The sequence below is a fragment of the Podarcis vaucheri genome, assembly GCF_965113315.1.
Source record: "Podarcis vaucheri genome assembly, chromosome: 13".
NCBI classification, from domain to species: domain Eukaryota; kingdom Metazoa; phylum Chordata; class Lepidosauria; order Squamata; family Lacertidae; genus Podarcis; species Podarcis vaucheri.
In genome coordinates, this window is record NC_138751.1 from 28,753,044 (window position 1) to 28,775,206 (window position 22,163).

The 22,163-nt window shown below is 45.5% G+C and overlaps 1 protein-coding gene across 5 annotated transcripts in view; it reads right to left on the minus strand.

Moving 5' to 3' along the window:
• The window catches only part of CACNB1 (calcium voltage-gated channel auxiliary subunit beta 1), a 48,383-nt gene that overhangs the window by 20,061 nt on the left and 6,159 nt on the right, over positions 1–22,163 (minus strand). For 3 of the 5 annotated variants that reach the window (XM_082196625.1, XM_082196622.1, XM_082196626.1), the window contains exons 2-3: positions 20,683–20,769; positions 2,893–3,012 (exon numbers count right to left, since the gene is read on the minus strand). In XM_082196625.1, coding sequence (XP_082052751.1) covers positions 2,893–3,012; positions 20,683–20,769 — 207 coding nt within the window. Of the gene's footprint in view, positions 1–2,892; positions 3,013–6,879; positions 7,046–11,011; positions 11,106–20,682; positions 20,770–22,163 lie in introns of those variants that run through there. The other 2 variants (XM_082196623.1, XM_082196624.1) reach the window with 2 other exon arrangements.

Below are 22,163 nucleotides of genomic sequence, written 5' to 3' on the forward strand. Positions count from 1 at the left end.
GCTGCCCCTGGGCAATTTTCTGTGGTTGTGGCACCTGTTGCAGAAACATGCAACCTTAGGAAGGCAAGCCGGAGCAAGACACCTGTAGGGTACATAACAGAGTGTACTGAAAGGAGGACTGGGGCCCTGCCAACCCGCAGCAGAGCCTCCTGGCTTTTGCGGCATTGCTTTCTGAGGCCAGTTCGCTTCAATTGAGAGCAGGACTCAAACTTCCTCTTCCCTTTTCTGCCTCCTGGAGTGATAAAACGTTACCATGCCCATTAGCCAAATGAATTTGCGGGTGCCTGGCCAGCCTGCGATTTATGGGCATCGATGGGCTTGAGCCAGTTGTGAAGAACATGGTGAGAAAGTAGCCATGTGGCAGTCTGAAAGCCAGCATGGTACGGTGGTTCGAGTTGTAGCCTAGTGCCAAAAACACACGGGTTCAAATCTTCACTCAGCCATGATGTTCAATGGGCCAGTCCCCATCTCTCCATTGGACTTGACACCACAAGGTTGTTATCAGGAAAAACAGAGGAAGATACCATTTATAAAGTTAGCCCATTGGTTCCCCAAGTTCAGTATTGCTCACCAGTGACCCTCTAGGTTTCAGGCATAAGTCCTTCTCAGCCCTGCCTGCAGATACCTAGAACTGAATCTAGGAGTTTCTGCATGCCAGCCACAGACCAGATGACCCTTGGGATCCCTTCCAACTCTATGATTCCCACTTGACCCACTGAGTCACAGCCCTTCCCGTATTTAGTGTAGGATAAGAGGGGAAGAACCACATACACTGCCCTGAGCTCCTTGAAGAGAAGATGGGATATTGAACACAGTAAAGCAAAATTTAAAAACAGAAGTCTCCTTGGGACCATCAGAATGCCATTCATCATCAAGCTGACGTTTGCCTGGAATGCTCTGTTCTCAGTTGTACCTATGGAAAAAGGCGCCACCCATGTGACACACTGGAGTTTCTGCAGAAACAGAAAGCTGGGATGGGCAAGAGAATGACAAACAAACAAACTCAGGGGGGAAGTAGCAGGTCCCAGCAGAATCCCACGTTGGGTGCCTTGCTTGGTCCTGTCACATGCAAGATACACAACAGAGATTGAGATCTCTGATTGCTAGACTAAGCATGTTTTAGCCATTTGAATGCTTCATTTGACCAAAGTGATTTTGTGTAACTTGGATTGCCCGTTTTAATGCATGCCGGCTATTGTGTCATAATATCAACACACTCTCCTTCATGATCTCCATTACCTGGCATCCATTTTCCACTCCTGGCATTGACCCATCTGCTCTTCTGCAGGAGTGGAGAGTGGGACCCAGAGTCTCTCCCCCCCTTGCTCACATGACCTACTTAAAGAGCACGTGCATGGCTTCAAAATCATTTTCAATCCAGTTCTGCTGTTTGGTGTCCAAGTGGCATCCATAACACACAGCTTCATTCGCCAGCTCTGGCTGGTGATCCAGCTGCCACCCGAGAGAGAGAGAGATTGCTTCTGGCTGCAGTAATCCATGCTCTAACAGCATCCAAGCTGGACCACTATAATGCACACTGCATGGGCTTGACTATGGAGAGGATTTGGAAATTTTAACTGATAATAGAATAGCCAAGGCCATTCACTGAGTCTAGAGCCTATCACACCACTGTGAAAGAGCAGCACTAGCTGCCAGTTTGTTCCTGTGCACCATTCAAATAGATAGTGTGATTTGAAGCTTTTAGAACGAGGTTGGGGAGCCTGTGGCCCAAGGTAGCCCTTGGCCTAATTTCATGCAGGTAGTGGGAGCCTAAGGAATAGAAGGAAGGTGGGAGCTGGGGATGATGAGAAGAAAGCTGAAATAGATGCAGCAATAGAAGGACGAAAGAGAAACTCCTGTAAGAATTCGTGTAGACCTCTGGAAAAAATAATTATCTGTCCTTCTCCTTGCAACTTGGTGGATGGGGGAGGAAGAGCGGGCAGGAAAGGAGGGGCTCTCTCCACTTTAGGTTTTGGCTCTGGCCCTACTCACTGCTGGCTCCAGCTCCTCCCACTGCTGGCATTGTATCCAGAATACAGAATCCGTAGCTCAATAATCCCTTTAGCATTTTGATGGAAGCTCTCCTGCAGGGATATTTTGCTGCCAGGGGCTCAGAGGTAGAGGCCTACTGAGTTCAAAAGCACAGAGGCAGACAGCCAACTAGTCGAAGCAAAATATGGAGCAACTGAAATAAATTTGTAGCCCTGGTTTGTGTGTGCATGAACACTGAGCCCAAAAGTCAGTTAACTGATCCCACTGAGGCTTCCATAAGCCAGCTGGGCATCGTTGAAGTTAATGTTTCCCTCCCTTAAATTGCAATGATTGGTAACAGCCAGCTTGTTTAATTAACGTAAGGCAGTGTGGGCAAGAGTCAGCATTACGAAACTAGCCTTAACAAATCCTACACCGGCTGTGACCACCCGTGGAAGGGACATGCCCCCGGAGAACACCTGTAAAGGAGGCCACCTATGCTGTAGGCGTTGCAGGAAGCTACAGGGAGAAACAACCCACAGAAATAAAGGAAAAATTAAAATGAGGGAGGGTGGCAGAGTAGAAGGATGGAAGACCTGAAGTCCACAGAGCCAGCGAGACCACCCACTGCTGAGTCAGGCAGGGTCGCATCTATGGCATTCCCTCCCAGCAGGTACAGGATGTGATGGGTTGTTTCTTTGGTAGGGACAAAACACCCCCCTCCACTTTCCTCTCTTACATGCTGGAGGATGGGCCATTGGGATAAGCTGCTCCCCACAGACTCTCACATGGATCTCAATGGGACTCAGATCCTGAATCAGATCCTGACGCTAGATAGCTTTCCCCAGCAGGCTGCATTACGAAAACCATCCCCCCCCACCCTACCTTGCAATTTCTCTAGGATGCTTGAAGTTACTTTACCTTTGCCTTCTCCAGCTGTGCTAGGGCTTGGCGTTCTGCCTCCTTGCGCAGGGCCTCGCGATCTTCCTCCAGTGACACATCGGAATCCGAGGGCCGACTGGTGTAGGACTCAGCAGAACCCTAGAGGGAGGAGGAGAAAAGAGGGGTGGTGATGGGGTAGGTTAGGCTAGGAGGCAGGAAGCTGCCTTATACCAAGTCAAACCATCGGTCCATCTAGTGCTGTCTACTCTGACTGGCAGTGGCTCTCCAGGGTTTCAAAAGCAGGTGTCTGTCCTAGTCCTATCCGAAGATGCTGTGGGTTGAACCTTCTACATGCAAAGCAGATTCTCCACCGCTGGAAATCAGCAAGGACTCTGCCTCCCGGCTCCTCATGTGACCTTAATGCAAGGCCTTTGTTAACCAAGCAGGTGTAAGCAGATGCTGGCAGCCTGCGCTTCCTCCCCATCTCTTGTCTCACACCTGAGCCAGCAACCTCATCTGCCTGCTGGTTAGGCCTCTGGAAAGCATTTCGCTCCATCCTGGCATTGCATCCTGTCATTCCTGGGCAGCATAAGCAGCCCAGCCAGAGACACCGTTCGTAGGGGAATGAATCCCATCTGCTGCCTTCAAACTAGAGAGTACCTACTGCTGTTGAGCCATAAGGCTGGCGAGGTTGTTTGCCTTTGGAATCTGAGCTTAGTCTACACCCAGAACATTGGACAGCAGTCGTGATTTTAGTCATGCTGACTACAGTGTTTCTAACCTTCTTCTCCTGCGCTGGACAAAGGGCGCAGGAAGTTGCTGACCAGATGTGACATCAACAAGGGACAGCTAGGGATGAAATTTACATCCAGATGGAAAACAGAAGGACGGGTACCATCACTAACAACACACAGGGTCTATTCTTAGGGCAAGTCCTATACACTGGTCTCACAGAAAGGCAGCAAATTGTTAGTTACCTAACAATGAACTAATTGCTCGTGGGGTTTTCTTCCTCAGGTGCCAAAATAACTGGCCTTGGCGTTGGGCACAATGAAGCTTGGTTGAAAAGGGGTTGCCAACATTTGTTCCTCTGTTTCAGACAACACAATAACTTTCTATTCATTTCTTATAACTTATGGTATAAAACATGGAAAGAGTATAATGTACTAAGTCAGCTCTGCAAGACTAGGAGCGATTCAGAGAGATTTCAGTTACGTTTATTTGTGTCTGTCTCAAAATAAAAATTGAACAGTATGGAAATAACTAACACAGGAGATTTTACCTCACACCCAAATAGAACTACAACACAGACCATCTTAAAATGATGGGATTTCCTTGACAGATCACAACAGGACGAAATGAAAGGAAAAACGGTCCTTATTTTAACAAATATTAAAACAAAATAAATGTATTTGTGCCAATCTGAATAAAATTATGCGAAACCTAAATTAATAAATTAAAGCATAAAACCACATAACTGAATAAAAGCAGACTAAGGATAATTCTTGGAGGTTCTTAGGCATTTGCTTATTTTATATGGTCTCTTGCCACAGGAGGTTTCTGTTCCATGGAATATATATTTTTCTGTAAGAAGGTAGATTTTTAAATATATTTTTAATGAGCCACACCTTCACCCAAAAATAAATTTGAGAGTGGTATAAATGAACATTTAAAATCTATAAACACAAACTAGAACATAACCAACACCACAATGTAATTGAGTAGTTAATGTTTCTGAGAGTTCAGTGTGTGTGTGTGTGTGTGTTGCTGAATCTACCTGATTTAAACCAGTCAGCCAGGCTTCTAATAATGCTGGAATGGCAGTATAGGGAACTGCATAGACTCTAAAGTAGTTTTAAAAGCAATTTAAATCAAACTTGAAAATAATTACAAAAAGCCACAGGTTGGAGGATGACAAATGGTACGACATTGCCTAAGAAAGCATGTGTGTGTGTGTGTGTGTGTATACTTACACTGGCAAATAAAATAAAAAATACTATAATGCTATCTTATCATAAAAGTATTTGATAGGATTCTTGCTTCTCTTTCCAGCCTGGTCCTTCACATGCTTACTTAGAGGTTAATCCCACAGGGTTTACTGGGCCTTATATCCAAGTAAGAGCACACAAAACTTAAACTTTATGAATAAACAGGTATTTTCTCGACAGTTACTGAATCCTGGCATTCCCTTTCCCAAGTGAGGACACCACACATAGTCCCCTCATATATAGCTATAACCAAATTTTGCTTGTTTCTTCACAAAGTTATCCTCTGCCTTCTTAACAAACCAATAAAAAAAGTCCTAAACTGAATTGTTGTGGGATTTTTCTGTTCATCTGTGACCTGCCATCGCTCTTGATTATTTTCTTTTGAAAGAGACACTTTCTTCCTGTGAATGGCTCATTAAGGCTCAAAATGAGACGGGCCTTCTTACCCTTTTTCTGAAGAGAGGTAGCTTGACTGGGGTGAGAGTGAGGGGCTGAAATGTCACTGTTAATTAGCAAGCCCCCCTATGAGGCTAGGAGAGGGAAAGTAGGCTCACTGCAAGGACTAAGCTGGACTCTTAAGGGGGCCAGAACTCCACAGGCAGCTGTCAATCAATGTGGAAGGAAAGGATGGAGGGGGCTCACTTCCACCCCATTCTATGCAGACAACTTCTTGAGAACAAAAGCCAAATCTACTGGCATCTCTCCAATAGAAGTGGATTGCTTTTTTAAATATGTGTTGAACTCCAGGGGGATACAATCTATTTAATTATCTGCAATTGATCTCCTTCCCTGTACCTCCCTGCTGCGAAAGATGCAAACACAAAACAGGTCCTCACCAAATGCAGTCACGACAGAATAAGAGGCACAACCCAAATGCACGTCACAGCGCTCCCCCCACAAACCAAAAAGAGAAACTATGCTGTGGAGAAGGTGGAACAGATTTACAAATAAGGAAAGTCTTTCCGTGGCACTTTCCCAGAATGGAAGTGAGACCAGAGAATGGGCATCACTACACATTGCAAAGTTGCAAGGAGAGGAATCATAGCAGCCTGCAAAGATGGCACTTGCTAGCAAAGAGCCACAACAGCTTTGGATAGAGATGGCTGAATATCCAAAGAGTACCTCCTAATCCAAAACCAGCTAGCCATGGGTGGTCTTGAGCAAAACATAGCTGCAAGCTTCTTACACACTCTCTCCGGTCTCCTAAATGTCCACAACTTAACTTTTTGCCCTCCAGTTCCACTCCAAAATTGGGAAGCCCAGGTAGTGGTAACTTCTCTGAGCTTGACTGGATGAGATTACTTAAAGAGAGAGGGGTAGGGGGAGTCTGCACCCACAAAATGCACAAGATCCCAGACCTCCAAAAGGCGTGCTCGCACCTCAAGTGTAGCAACCTCAGCCTGATATTCACCAACATCTGGAATTAGGGAGGAGGTGGCGTTGCAATAGATTTACCCAAACTCCTTCCCCCTACAATAAAACCCTGACTATTCTTTACATAAATGATAGTATTTTAGGAATCTACATAATCTTCTGTAGTGATCGTGCCTAGACAGAAACCTGGAAACATCCCTACTAACAAAACACAGACACACACCGCACAAAGATGTGAAGAATGATACAAAACTTTTCCTGACAAAACCAATATTTGGGAAAAGATGGAGCCAAGAACACCCCCACAGTACAAATGAAGAGACCTGCCAGAGTGGCAGTTAAGGACTGCCACCCCCCCGCCCCCCGTTATACAGTTTTGGTCAGGGCTTCCAGTTAATGGATTTGGGCCCAGGATGTCACATTATCCTCTTTTTAGGACCTTTTGATTTATCTAGGGGAGGAGAATGTTCTTTGAAAAGAGAGAAGGGCGGAATGGAAGAGTTGAGATTCAGAGAGCAAACGGGATTCAGAGTGGAAGGTGAACATAAAAGAATGAGAAAACCATGGTGCTGATGAGAGGAGACTCTCCCCCGAGATGAGCTAGCAACAGGCAGACATGGATAGTGCGGGGAAGGACCCAAATCAGCCAGGATGCATTACTCACCGCTTCTGAATCATCATCCAGCTCGTACAAGGACATCCTGGCAGGTGGCGGCCCTAATAAGGTGAGGGACACCAGGAGCACCTCCCCAATTGGGCAAAGAGGAGGTCGGAGAATGGGGAAGCTCGACACTTCCAGGAACACAGAGGCTGAAGGTGCCAAAGAGCCAAGGATGTCCACCCCCCACCACCCTGCCTGCCACACTTTTGGAAAGAGAGAGAGAGAAGAAAGGAAAACCTGATTGAGAGGCTTGCTGGTTTGGTAGCTTAGCCTCCTGTGCTACAGGCAGGAGATGGAAAGAGCCAAGAGCTGGTGACGTGCCTCTGAGATGCAATTGGCTTACTCATTTATGTGTCATTTATTAGCAAAGCTGGTGTGTGGCCAGGGCTCTGTGTGTGTGCGCGAGTGTGTGTGTGCGTGCGCCTGGTCTCACTATTTAAGAACTTAGAAATTTTCAGAGTGGGTCCTGTGGTGGAAATGTTTTAGAGCACATTGGAACTTGGGTTGCTTCAATGAGAAACAGGTCTGTTTACACAAACCATTGTTTCACGTTAATAACTCCAGTCTCTGTATTTCCAAAGTAAAAAGCCACCTTGCATGCTTGTGGTTTTCTGGATCACAAGCACTGGGTCTTTCTAAAAGAACAAGGTTCTACAGCTGTGTACACCCTGTACAGTAGTACCTCGGGTTAAGAACTTAATTCATTCCAGAGGTCCATTCTTAACCTGAAACTGTTCTTAACCTGAAGCACCACTTTAGCTAATGGGGCCTCCTGCTGCCACTGGGCCACCGGAGCACAATTTCTGTTCTCATCCTGAAGCAAAGTTCTTAACCCGCGGTACTATTTCTGGGTTAGCGGAGTCTGTAACCTGAAGCGTCTGTAACCTGAAGTGTACATAACCTGAGGTACCACTGTACCTTTAAAGCACATCAGAAGCACATTTTCCCTCCAAAGAATTCTAGCTTACCCTTCAGGGCGTTACAATTCCCAGCAAACTTTAACCAACTGCAGTGCCAGAATTCTTTGAAGGAAAGAATGTTTCTGCTTTGAATGTGTTTTAAAGGTAACAGTATGCGCACACAACCTAGATCTCAGACTTTCGAATAAGTAAAAATGTGAAGGTAGTGTTCAAAGAAGCCTGAGACCTCAGGGGACCTAAATGGCACTAAATGACCTCTGGGGACTTAACTGGCCAGGAAGCAAGATGTCTCTGATCTAAATGATCTTCACCCATGTTTGCAGGAGCTGAGCATTCTGCATTCAGATATGACACTGCACTCCAACCAAATTGGTTTGTGAACAGTATGCCAGCGTAAGACTGGTACAAGGATTTTGTGGCCAAATATAAAGGAGTTCTTCCTGCGCAGTCTCACAATCCTAGTTCCCCAAACCGTGTACCAATGCATCTCACTTGAAATCTAATGTCAAAATGGAAAAGTTGCTGTGCTGACCCAGAAGAAAATGCAGTATCTTTACTAGGCCAGCCCATTTTGTGATATTTTGGTTTGCCTAATCAAAGTGTTGCCCTAATGTGGATTTTGGGGTGTTAAAATAGTTACTTTATAACCTAAACACCCATGCCATGCACTTTCACTTAAGTATTTCAGATCTCTTTTCCATTCTATCTCAAGGCAGGTTACATTATACACCCAACCTTATTTTATCCTCAGAACAATCCCTGACAGCGCATGACTTCCCAGAAACCAGCTTGCAAGTCTCAAAGCTGGAACAGGAATTTGAACTTGGACCTTCTGCTTCCGAACACTCTGAACGCTAACTGCCCCGGTGGATTCTCTTGCCCTCCAAAGCCCCATTGCCCAGACCAATCCCCGCATCAAATGCTCTAATCAAAAAGCCCATCCTTTCCACATTCACGCTACAACTCCAACTCCTGGCATTTTTTACTTCCAATATTATGCAGTTAAATAAAAGAACACAAACAACTTAAAACCAAACGGAGTTTGCTACATTTGCATAACACATTCCAGGAACAGAGTTTCTGTCTTGGGTTTGGTTTTTAAAAATAATACCCTGAACATCTTATATCTATTTCACGCAAGATACTAAACTGGCTTTCAGCTGTCTGTGTCATATGGGCCTGCTGTTAAAACAGGGCAGAACGTAGGGGGGGGGGGGGAGAATACACATTGTCACCAGTGCCATTTTGTCTGTTACAAATATACTTAATTAGAAGCAAATTTAAAGCTGCAATCCTATGCCCCCTTCTATGGGCATAAGCCACACCAAACTCATAAAGGCATATTTCTGAGTAGATATGTCCAGGATGGTGCCATGAGCCTCACATGCAAGAACTGTCAAAGCGAACATTGACTGTTCAGCAGCTCAGAAGAGATGAGGGTGAGTGAGCACTAATATACACAGGGTGGCATTTTATATTAAGTCATACCATGGGCCATTGAGTTCTATATTATCTTGTAATGAATAGCAGTGGCTGTCCGGGGTTTCAGTCTTTCCCAACCCTACCTGGAGATGCTGGGGACTGAACCTGGGACCCTTTGCTTGCAAAGCACTTGCTCTGCCAATGAGGTCTATGCCCCCCTCTCAGTACAAATTATACATCTTTTCTGCAACACACACCATATTGTTGCACAGCATGCAAGAATTACATCCTGCCTGCCTACACTCACAGCCTTCTCCCCCTCCATTTCACATGCCAATTGAAACACGTTGATCCTAAATCTTCTTGGAATAGGAGAAAGGATAAGCCCCTATCACTTAAGCCAGACCCTCCAAGTATCCCTATTTTCCAGGGACGTCCCTCATTTAGAGAAGGCGTCCCGGTTTCCGATTTGATCCCTGAATCTCCCGCTTTTCCTTAGAACATTCCTATTTTCATTGGATAAATGTTGGAGGGTATGGAGTTATCCAACCCCTGAGCCGTCTGAAGGCAATCCTGTATGGGGATTTTTTTATATGTTTAATGTTTTATTATGTTTTATATATGTTGGAAGCTGCTCAGAGCGCTGGGGCAGCCCAGTAAGATGTGTGGGGTATAAATAGTAAAATTATCATTATGGAATAGGATGTCCCTATTTTCATCGGAGAATTGTTGGAGGGTCTGCTTAAGCACCACCACCTCTGCCTCCCCAAGCACCAGGCATCCTCTTTAGCAAAAAGATGAGCATCTAGGTCTGGATAGGCTTTCCTGTGAATTACAAACAGCTCTGGCTGTGGGTTGCCAGATATACCGAAGTTTGAGCGTTACAATACAACCATTCTTACTCTCTTCCAGAGCACATGTCAGAATTAATAAATATTGTCCCTCTGTGTGGTCAAAACCACCAGGTAATGAATAGATTAGGAAAAGGAACAGTGATAGGTATATCACTGGGAAGGGGAAACAAAGAGTCTATAACATTTTGTTCCAGGGATCAATAAATCCAAAATTACCACAATTCCTTGTTGCTCTACTCACAGCTGCTGACGTTGATTCTTTGTCACCACAACAGATATAATAAAAGTGCATTCAAATAACAGGGCAGATTTCCTCTCCGCCCAGCCCATTTTGCCCTGCTAAACTACACATACAAGAAAGGTGATTTCATACACATCTTCCAGCTCTCAAACAGTACCACTTTCAGGGCTGAAACGTTTCAGGAGAGATCCCAAAGTTCTTAAATCTAAGCAGGGGTTTGGTAACAGCCTGCCAATCAAATAAGTACAGTTGGAAGAAATACGAACATTAAAAATACATTTGGGACAGACCAGCAGCTAATCCATGTCAAAATAAAAAGATCCATTGTACTAACCACAACGATACGTTAGAGCTGTAAGGGGAGATTTGCAGAAGGGCTTTAATATCCTTGCAGGGGACTGGGGCAGGAGGGGGTTTCCTGGGCAATGGAGTGGGCAGAAGATGGGCTTACTAGGGAATGGAGTATAGAGAATTGGGGGAGGGTGCAATGAGTAGGGGAAGAAGTGCCAGATTAACAGGTTTTCTAGCACAGTGGGATGGAAGACCCCATGAGGGTAGCAGTAAGGTCTATTTTGAGCTCAGAGCCCGAAGGCGGGGTGGGGGCCATGCTAATGGCAGAGTGGATGATGGATGGGCAAGGCACAGAAAAGGGGTCTCCCTCCCGAGGCCTGTGAGGGTGAGGGGGTGCAAGTGCTCACCAGAACGGGCCTGGGGTCCTTGTCGCCGGGCGTCTCCATGCTGCCTGGGCCTGGTATTATGTGGGCAGAGGTGGCTCTGCCTGATGGCTGGGGGCTCGGGTTACAAACATACTGCAACATTTGCAAACTGCTGGGGTATATTTAGCCCAGGGACTGAACATCCCAGCAGTGGGGGTGGGGGCACAAGGCTATGCCAGGAGTCATTCTGGTTGACTCCTGTATTGGAGCCAATTCTCTGGGTTGCCGGGGGGATGTTAGAAAGTAAGAAAGAGCAACACCTTGAAAAGAGCCAGGCATTTTAAGGGAAGCCTCTGCAATATGGGATATTAGGGGTTAGAATGGAAAAGACCCTATCATGTGACTTATTCTGCTTTGTAAACCCAGCTCTCCCAACAGACCTGACTTGACGGCGGGGAAGAGGGGGCCCAACTCATTTTAAAAGTATCAGTTTCAATTTTATCAGGAGGCTCCAGATTCCCCACCACCACCACCTCTGTGGTTAGTAACTCGCTGTGTAGGTGTACATCAAGAGCTTATCTGCTAAGCTCAGGTTCATATGGGGACACTGCTTTCCAAGTAACGCCAAGGATGCTTCAGATTCTGCACAAATCTAATTGTGCAAGTCAATGAAATGCATGCTGATTATCCTTATTTTGAATGAAGCCATTTAGCTTGCATGCTTTCTTCTGAACTCCGTGTTCGGGAGGAGGGGTACAAAGGGGGTGCGTAACAAATAGTATGCTTAATAGGCTACTGCATAAATACAAGGCAATTGGTACTTATTGATAAGGCAGTGTGGCCGGGGGTTGTGCAGGACAGAAGTTTAGTTCCAGGACTGGCCCAAAGGTTTTTGATGCCTTAGGACAGAGGTTTACAACCTTTTTGAGTCCATGGCTCCCTTGACCAACTCTATTCTTTCTGTGGCACCCCGTGCGGCTCAGGAGCCCAGTTATGTCACCCCTTGCCCGCAGAGCTGGCAGCTTCTCACCCCTTTTCGAACACCCTCCTTTGTGGAGTGTTCCCTAAGCCTCCTCTCCTCTCCTTCGGAGCCCTCTGGGCAACTGCAGCTGCTGCCCCTGGTCTCTGAGCTGCCCCCCTGCCTCAAAGAGAGGTGACCCACAGGGGCCTGGGAAGCACCCCCTGGCCAGCCCCAGAGGCACCATTTGCCTGGGGAGCTTGTAGCCAGGGCTGCTGCAACAAACAGGCTGTGCAAGCCTTTGGGAGGCAGAGACGCAAGAGGGCATCAGAGGAGGGAGGGAAGGAAAGAGCGACAGAGGCCAGTGTTGCCCATGGCACCCCCTGACTATCATTCAAGGCACCCCAGGGTGCCACGGCACATGGGTTGAAAACCACTGCCAAAGGAGAATTCAAATTTTGCCCTTGACGCTATAGGATTACATGTATGCTAAGCAGCCACAAATAGCACATTAAATGATAGCACAACATAGAATATAAAAAGAGATGACTGGGATATTATTTTCATTCATAATGCCTGCCACTCCTTATTTTCTCCCCTTCACAACTGCATTTGTGTCCTGGGTGGCTGACTCAGAGCAGAAAGCTTTTGATTGTGTCACCTGGAATGCATCAAGCTTATGAGCTAAAAAGCTGTGTCTGTGCAGCTTGTACAAATATACAGGCAGAAGACACCTTATGAAGACACAGGATGGGTTTGGACTTCCGGGGTTGGCGCGATCTGGGAATGGCGGATTCCCTCCGAGCTCCGGAGGGAATCGGCTCAGCGGGGGACGGGTCTTTGCTGTGCCGGCGACACGGGGACCCTTAAAACCGCAGGCACGAAAGCCTGCGGACTGAAGACTCGGTGGGTGCCTTAAGCGCCCCCCCTGATCCGCAAAGAGCCTTTTTAAAGGCTGCGGAGGGGATACGGGGGGTGGCGTGGCACCGAGAGTCCATCGCTACCTCTGCTGAGCGAAGCCGCGAGCCATGACCGGAGAGCGCTGACTTCCTTCCTTGAAATTCGGCTGAGAAAAAGAACCCGTGAGTTAATTGAATTTGGATTCTAAGAATTTCACCTATTGAATTTGAGACGATCGGGGGATGTGTCAAAAGGAAGTCCGCACCCCCCCCCCTTGCAGACGATCCAGAGCAACGATAAAAGAACTAAGCTGGAGTGCCTACCCTGTAAAGGGTGAGTTTAAAAAGACAGTAACTTCCAAGATTTGGAAAAGGGATTTTTTTTTTTGAGCAGGAGAGAGGAGTGTTGGAAGGGGTATATTTCTGTTGTAAGCAACCCCCCCTCCCGGGCCCGGGAGTGTCCTACTTTGGAGCTGGTATAAGAAGAGCAGAGTTTGACAGCTGTCAAAGCTGTCAAACGGACTGTTAATAGTAGAAAAATTGCTACTTAAGACCCCTCTGGATTAAAAGGAGTTACAATTGAACTAAAATTGTTGGAAATAAAGAATCAATAATAAGACAGAGGACTGTTGGAGAAAAGAACACTAAGTAACCAGATTCCCTCTAGGGGGAAATCTGTGGAATTACAATGGCTGTGGATGGAAAGATACTGGGAGAAATCGAAAGGATGTTTTATTTGGTTGGAATCTTACAGGAACAGACTACGGCTATGAGTGAACAATTGATGACCTTGAATCCTGAAACAAGTAGTTCTGTTCAATGTAATGAGAACCTGGCTGAGAAAGAATCCACAGCTGAGCCGGAAATGATAACCAAAGAAGAGGAGAAGACAAAACAAGAAAGAGAAGAACTGAAATGGGAAAATATTGTCCAGAAGCTGACATCTGTGGAATATAAACAAGGAGACTATTGGACTGAACCTACTACAAACCTACGAAAGATCCAGAAGATGAAAGTGGAGGCCCTGGGAATTTATGAAATCAAGGAATTTAAAATAAAGAAATATAATTGGGGCCTCCACATAGACTCTGACTTTGATTATGTTCAAAATTCATGCCTTGTGGAAATTCCTCAGCAGTTGCTTGCAAATATAGGAAGAGATTTTGGACTGACTGTGAAAGAACTCTTTCGAGACGTGAAGACCGACATAAAGGATTGCCAACTAGGCCGGCGGAGAGGGACTGAAAGAGATTTGAGAGCCTCGGACGTAAGGAATCCGGGCTAATAATTGCTATTTTGGACATGTTTTCGGAAGGGACACAAACCGGGGAAGGGAGGGAGGGAAGAATCTAGTTTCAACAACACTTAAGACTATGGGATTTAGCTAACAAGATTATTATTTAAGACAAAATGGGAAATCGTTGGAAGGGAACTGAGGTCCAACTTAGAATAAATTTAATTTTGCTTTTTTTATATATATAAAGGACTAATATTAAGATGGATAAGGAAATGCCAATTTGCTGATACAAATTTGGGAATAGGGATGCAAGGGAGGGGGTGGGGGGAAGTCAATGACCAGGGTTAGAAAATAATTTTTTTTTTTTTGGAAACTATATATGTTTGTTGTTTTACTTTTCTGTTTGTTTGTTTTTATGTTTTTCGTGTTTTTGTCTTTGTCTATATAAAATGTGAAAACCCAATAAAAATTTTATATAAAAAAAAAAGAAGACACAGGATGGGTTTGGATGTCACAATAAACCAGGGATGGTGAACCTATGATCCTACAAATGCTGTTGGACTACAACTGCCACAGTTCCAGACTATTGGCCATGCTTGCTGGGGCTGATAGAAGCTGGAGTCCGACAACATCTTGGAGAGCCACAGATTCCCCATCCTTCTGATAAATCATGATTGCTCCTGATTTGAACAAGCCTAGGTGAGCCTTCAGCTCCTACACAGCAATAAGGAGGAGTTTAGAGGCTCTCATATCTCCATTTTAAAAATTAACTGCAGCTTGATGTTTTATCTAAACCCAAGACATTGGTTTGCTTCAAACTGTTAATTATGAAGCTTACATGTTGCAACTAACCATAGTTAGGATTAGCTACACTAAAGGGTTTGGATGTAACACTAAACTGTGGTTAGCCAAAAACTGAAGTGAAAGCTCCTGAGAGGCGAATATGGAGCACAGGAGGCTCAAGCTTGTTCCCAATGTGATAAGCAATAGTTTACTGTGATATCTGAGTGTAGCCAAGGCAGATGTATGCAGAACTTTGGCGATCAGGCAGTTGCCTAGCTTGTCTCCATAGTCGGGCCATTCCTGAGCAGCTCTATAACGTACAGCAAATCTATCTAAACATTTTGCCATAAACGTTCCATGATCTAACAAATACAGTCTGGTCTGCTTCACTGGGGGTGGAAAATAGCGTGTTGGTGGAGGATGCAGGTTGTGTATGTAAGGGGTGGGGAGAGGGGTAGCAGAAATCCTATTTATCAGGCATAGCCCAAATGGGGTCCCCATTCATCAGCCTAACCCCACCCAGGTTTTTCTTCTTGGATGCAAGCTCTCCTGCCCTTTTTGTGGTACTCTTGATGGTGGCCACTACCTGCAGGGTTTCAAGCACACTTCTGCCACCATGAAACTTGTTTGAAACCCAAGAGAATTGGGCTTCTACAATTCTGATAGAAATTTGATTTTAGAGAATTCTAAAATCAATTTAGATTTTAGAATTGTACAGACACAAAAATAAAGAGTGCATGTAACTGCTTTTATCTGCCATGGAGACGCACTTGTTTGTTTCTCCCCAGTTCAAGGTCAATTCCTTCTCTGGCAGCCTTAATTTTCCACCTTGGTTCAATAACCCTGCTGGGGCTTCACTTGAATGCTAAAGAATGAGCAAGGCTTTCCCAGCCACATCTTCTGCATCTCCCCCCCCCCCCCCCCGGTCATAAAGATTCTTCCAACATCTAACATACTTAAAAGCTCCAATTCCTTGGCCCTTCCTGGGAAATGGTTGAGTAAGGATTTATTTTATCACTTTTTTTTAATATATATAATAATTTTTATTCATTTTTCCATTATACAAGTTTACCATAACATATTTTAACATGACATATTTTAGCACTTTCAAATGTATACATAATGCTTGCATTCAGGTCTCAGAGCTCAGAGCAGCATATTAGCCTCACCAGAGCCTTCACTGCATGCCAGTGCACCAAGTGGCCTATATATTAATAAAAAACATAAAAATTAAAAAATAAGTAAGAACATAAGACTGAGAGTTAAGACAATTAACTTGCCCAAAGCCACGTTAACTTAGGTTTCCTACAGTCGGTAGCACATGAGACTCTTAATCTCAGTGTCCTGGGTTCGAGCCCCAAGTTGGGCGAAAGATTCCTGCACTGCAGGGGGTTGGGCTAGATGATCCTCAGGGTCCCTTCCAACTCTATGATTCAATGTAAAACCAACAATCCTTAGTGTTAGGTAATCATATCAACTCCCTGGCTTCAAGATCATAACACTGCCTGTGTACACACTTTATATTTAGAGCACATTCTTTCCTTGCAAAGAATTATGGGCACCATAATTTCTTAAGTGTTCCTGGGAATTGTAACTCTGTGAGGGGTGAACTGCAGTGCCCAGAATTCTTGGCAGGGAAAGGCTTTGAATGTGCATCAGAAGTATTTTATAGTGTGTACACAGCCACAGTTTCTACACTCATTCTCCTAGCTGCCTTTTCCTCGGTCTCAGAGTAACAAGATATCAGGAGAAAAAGGAGAAGAGAGAGGGCGGCAGCCCCTCACCTTCATAATTTGGCATGTGGCTTGTCAATTTGTCTTCTTGGCTATGGGCATCAGAAGTCATACACTGCCCTCTTCTGGGCAAAGGTGGGAAACCCATATCCGGAAGGCAGAAGAGGAAGGGCATGAGGAGATAACGGACATTTGGAGTGTTGTTGTTTTTTGCTGTTGTTTGGAGCCCTGTGTTTATAATTCCCCTCCCAACCAGCAGGAGCCCCTGCCTTTCCCCTTGTCCCAATTTCCCTCTCAGACGGTGTCCTTGCAGAGTCTCAAAAATAAACCTTTTGCTGTGATTTGTTCCTCCTTCCCTCTCCAGACCCTGCAGCAGCAACGAGAACCACAAAAGGGCCTCGACTGTGGATGGAGGGAACGCTCAGCGTGCAAGCGCTTTTAAAAAAGAGCTCTGGTGCTCTGCCGGAGGCCTGCTCAAGGAATCTCCACCATAGCAACGGCCTCCTACGTCATCACTATGGCAACACAAGTTCAGGTCACAGATTCCCCATCCCTCCCTCCCGGCAGCTCTCCTTCGATTCCCCGATTCTTTCTATTCACACATTAGAAAATGGGTGCGGGTGAGGGAACCACAGGGCCTAGGACAGAGAAGGGTGTGCTATAAAGGGGGCAGACTATTAGTCCACACAAGACACAACTTGGTCATGATGATGCTGAAGCAACAGGACCTTCATAGATTGTTTTGGGTTCGTTTGCTTTTTTAGTCTTTAATTTTTCTATTTAAGCAGAGCCTCAGTAATATGCAATAGGCAAATTTACCCATGCATCCATATTATCGTATTAACACTCCAATTTCAACGAAATAATGCTTTTAACTTAGTTTCTAGAGGCACCAGTGAGACTTTGGTTGCAATCAGAACTTCACTTGCCAAGGCCCAATGAATTCAATAGGATTTACTTCTGAGCTGCAGAATGAGCTTTCATCAGCAACAACCTATTGTGGAAATCTTTTTAAAGAAGATTTCCAGTCCTTGTAACTGTTGTCAAAATATGAAAAGGAAAAAATAAATAAATGGGCAGGGCATGGTGACATCTGCAAAGCCAGAGGGGAGACTCACCAAAACTTGAGCCTGAGTTGTTTCCAGACACAATAGGAATTAGGTCACATTTTGTGGCCAGGACTAGAGTGATGGAAGTGTTGTTTTCAAGATTTAGAAATGTTTTCTGATGTTAACCTGGCCAAAGACTTTAGGATGGGGGGGGGGGCTATGAATGGAACGTAGCTACTGCCCCTACCAGTTCCTGCCCCTGAAGTGCTTCTGTCACCAAACTCTATTCCTCCCTCCATTCTGCCAGTGCTCATCCAAAAAGTTGCATTGAAAAACAACAACTTGGATCTTCAAGGCAGAATAAGTCATGCAATACAAAACATGCAGGTTTGCTTAATTAGAATACTTTTAAAAATACTAGAATTTGTCAAAGTTGTACAGAATTTGAAATTTGTGTGACCATGTGATGTTGAGGACAAACAGCTGTAGCCTTGGCTAAAGTTCATAGCCAGTCCTGAAAAGCAAAAGGAGTGTAGCAACTTTAAAATGCAACTGAAGAACTTAAGCATGAACTCATGGGACAACGGCGCGCTACAACCCTGGTACAGATAAAATTACCAGACAGCAACCATAGAAAAGATTGAGACAAAGACTGTCTCTTTCTAGCATAGACAGAGAGCACAGAGTAGTGATTCCACCTGGCAAGGGGATGGAAATGTGCATATCTCACGTCAGGCGCCTGTTGCCTTTTAAGTAGAAGACCATGGATTCTGATCTGAGGCAGTCTTTGAACCACAGGGTCCCCATCAGAGGAAACAAGGTTTCTCGCACTTACTTTGTACCCTCTTTCTTACAAATCTACTACACAAGGGCTGAGTTTCTTCCTCACTCAGTTCCAGACACTCAACCAGATGGGGGATTGCTATGGCAACCTCACTGCTTCCCTACGTGAGGGACAAAGAGGTTTCTGTTTGTCCTCAATTTGCAGAGGCAAGAAACTGCAAGAGTGGTTGAAATGAAAACCAACACATTGGGTGGGTTGGAGAGGTGCAGTTCCTGACACCTTTCACCCAGGTGTCAAATTTGGGGGCCAGGAAGCCAGCTATGAAAACACTGGACATCCAGCAAGTAATAGTTGTAAGGGAACAAAACCTTAGACTCTCACAGATGGGCTTATACCTTACTAATAATCCCTTTGCGTAAACATAAATTGCAATGAAACAAAACACTCCTTAACAGTGATGAGCTGCAGCAGGGGTGGAGAATCTCTTTCAGCCTGAGGGCCACATTGCCTTCTGGGGGCCACATGCCAATTGGGGGTGCACAGGCAAAGGTGGGCAGAGCAACGGGTGCAAATTTTCCCTTTGCACAGCAGGCTGGTTTCTACACACATTCAGACACCTCTCTGTCTCCTCCATCCACCAGAGCTGGTGAGGGGCGTGGCCTAGGGAGAGGAGGTGTGGTCCCAAGGGCCAGACAGAGATGGGGCCTTTGGGTCTGAGGTTCCCCACCCCCGAATTAAAGCCTCAAAAGCCAAGTTGAAGGATGAAAGGAAACGGCCTGTCTTTGATCTCAGACTGCCCTTCTGAAAACTTTCCTATGTGGGGTAAAAAGGCACAAGGAACCATCAGATATCAGTGTCATCCCCTTTGTTAGTTGACTGCAGAGGTAGGCAACCTAGGGCCCGGGGGCCGGATGCGGCCCAATCGCCTTCTCAATCCGGTCCGCGGATGGTCCGGGAATCAGCATGTTTTACATGAGTAGAATGTGTCCTTTTATTTAAAATGCATCTCTGGGTTATTTGTGGGGCATAGAAATTTGTTCATTTCCCCCCTCCCGCCCCCAAAATATAGTCTGGCCCCCCACATGGTCTGAGGGACGGTGGACTGGCCCCTGCTGAAAAAGGTTGCTGACCCCTGGTTTACTGTATAGCAGAATCTTAGCCTCTAGTCATTTCTTTGCTGCCTTGGCTTCTGTAAGCATTTAGATCCTCCATACGCTGCAGCTGCAGCTTTCTAACAAAGCAGTTTACTCAGAAGTCGGACCCACTGAGTTCAGTGGGAGTTGCTCCTGGGGAAGCGGGTGCAGGATTGTCATTTGCCTGAGTAAGCAAATGCTGCCTTGTTCACAGAGCCCTTTGGGGGCGGGGAGGGACCAAGTGGATCTATGGCATCTAAGTTAGAGAGCACATTTTTCATTCTCAGGCATAGTTCTTCCCAGTGCCTTTTTTCCTAGAAAAATAGGTGCCAGTACGCACCATGAAGTTGTTACAATAAGTGCCACACTTTTTAACAACAACAGAAGAGGTGCCAGTAGTGCATACACTTGAGTATCCCCTGAAAAAGAGCACTGCTTCTTCCTATTTAACTGGTTATTGTACATGGGGGGAAATGTGGATTTGCTGCCACCCACAAATGGAAATACATTCCTCATTGCCCAGAGCAAAATATTTTGAGAGGAGGAAGGTGCCAAGAGAGTTTGAGAGAATTCCTAATTCTGCATCAATGACATTTAAAAGTAAGTGTTCAGAATAAACGTTGTCAAATAATGTAATTTGGCTTTTTCATAATTGCATGAACTATTGCGCCAATCCACTGTTCATATTAGCATTTCCTTTGGCAATGGATGAGGAACAGGAAGGCAAGGGAAGCAGGGAGGTGTAGCAAGGGAAAAGAGAGAAAGAGCCTGTGAGCTGTGGAAAGTGACTAGGCATGTGCTTGGGAAGGAATCTCTTCACCCCTGACTCCCATCCCCTTAATCCTGAAAGCTCTCTCCAAACTCCCCATTCAGTTTCTCATCCTTGAGTTACGCCTTTGCAGCAGGTGGGAGAAATAGCAAACTTGCAATGAAAACGCTGCCCACTGGAGGGAGATTCTCAAAGTCAGAGAAATCACAGCAGGGCACACTGAAATTAATGTGTGCTGTTCTTTCAAATGCCATGTACTAATAAGCAGCAACCAGCATGTGAGAGATGTGAATTCCCTCAGTTATAAACTTCACCTTTCGCCCCTGCAGCCCTTCGATTCCCACCCCCCTCCCTCTGCTTGAGCTTACCTGCCTGACGAAACTGTTTGAAGTCGTGTCAGATGAGGTGCTGCCATCGGAGCGTTTGAAGCGATTCTTCCTTTTGCTATATTTCCCCTAGGAGTTTAAAGAGGATGCAAAGATCAGAGAGTGTGCAAAGGTGGTAGGAATAAATGCAAGCGCAGACCTAGGTAAGTGTATGCAACTCACTGCTAAACCAAAGCTACAAAACAAAACAAAAATTAACCTAGTTTTGCATTGTTCTCCTTGGCTTGCTCCCCCAGTACCATATTGTTGGACCCCAACTCCCATTGGCCCCAACTAGCATGGTCAATGAACAGGGATGATGGGTGCTGTAGCACAACAACATCTGGAGGGCCAGAGGTTTACCAGACCTGAGCGAAACAGTATCTTGATCTTCTCAAGGAAGGCAAAAACACTGGACAACAAATAGGTAAAATACATTCAGTACCAGAAGTCTGCTACGTGCTGAAAGCAACAGACACAGCTTTCCTGCTTGGAGAGTTTATATCTATGTAAGATGGGCATATAGAGAATAGTGTCTGACGAAGGTAAAGGGAGAGTGGGGGTGGATGAGATTAGCCAATAAATCCACACATCACAGGACTGTCCCAGCATAGACCAAAATGATTATAAATCATGATGAGCTGTAATTGTTTTGATACTGAAATCAGAATCCTCTCCATCCTCACACAGGGGCAGCTGGTCATCAGTCACAGTAATCAGAGAGGATCTTCTGCAACATGCATAAGAAAGCAATTACATTTACCTGAGTACCAGGCCTTGGCAGTTGTCAAAACAAGACTGAGTAGAGTTTTCAGACTCTGTTCCATTTATGTATATCATTATGTTTTTATTTGCTACTTCTCTCCCACACATACTCATTTTCTCTCATATATCCTTGTGCCTAAACCTAATCAGAGTGTGGGTGCCTGTGAGGAGATGGAAAAAACAGGGCCTCTCTCTCTCTCACACACGCACACACACCACTCGACCCTGCATGGCACGGCCATAAAACCAACTGACACATCCATCTGCTCTTCAGAGTCCTGGATGGTCTTGCCGCCCACCCACAGCATCATAGGCCAGACACCAATTATCAGAGCACAGGGAGATGGTAGTGGAAGGCTATCCAAACACTAATTACCTTGCAAAGCATATTAGCAAGCATAACGGGAAGCCACACCTCACACAAAGCCCTGGATCAAAACAATCAAAAACTGCTTCAAAGCTGCAAAAGGAAAGGAACTCCGCACGCAAGCGTGCATGCAAAAGATGACCTTCCTTTTAGTCTGCAGTAACTTAAGAGACAAGGGACATGGGTGGCACTGTGGGTTAAACCACAGAGCCTAGGACTTGCTGCTCAGAAGGTCGGCGGTCCGAATCCCCACAACGGGGTGAGCTCCCATTGCTCGGTCCCTGCTCCTGCCAACCTAGCAGTTCGAAAGCACGTCAAAGGGCAAGTAGATAAATAGGTACCGCTCCGGCGG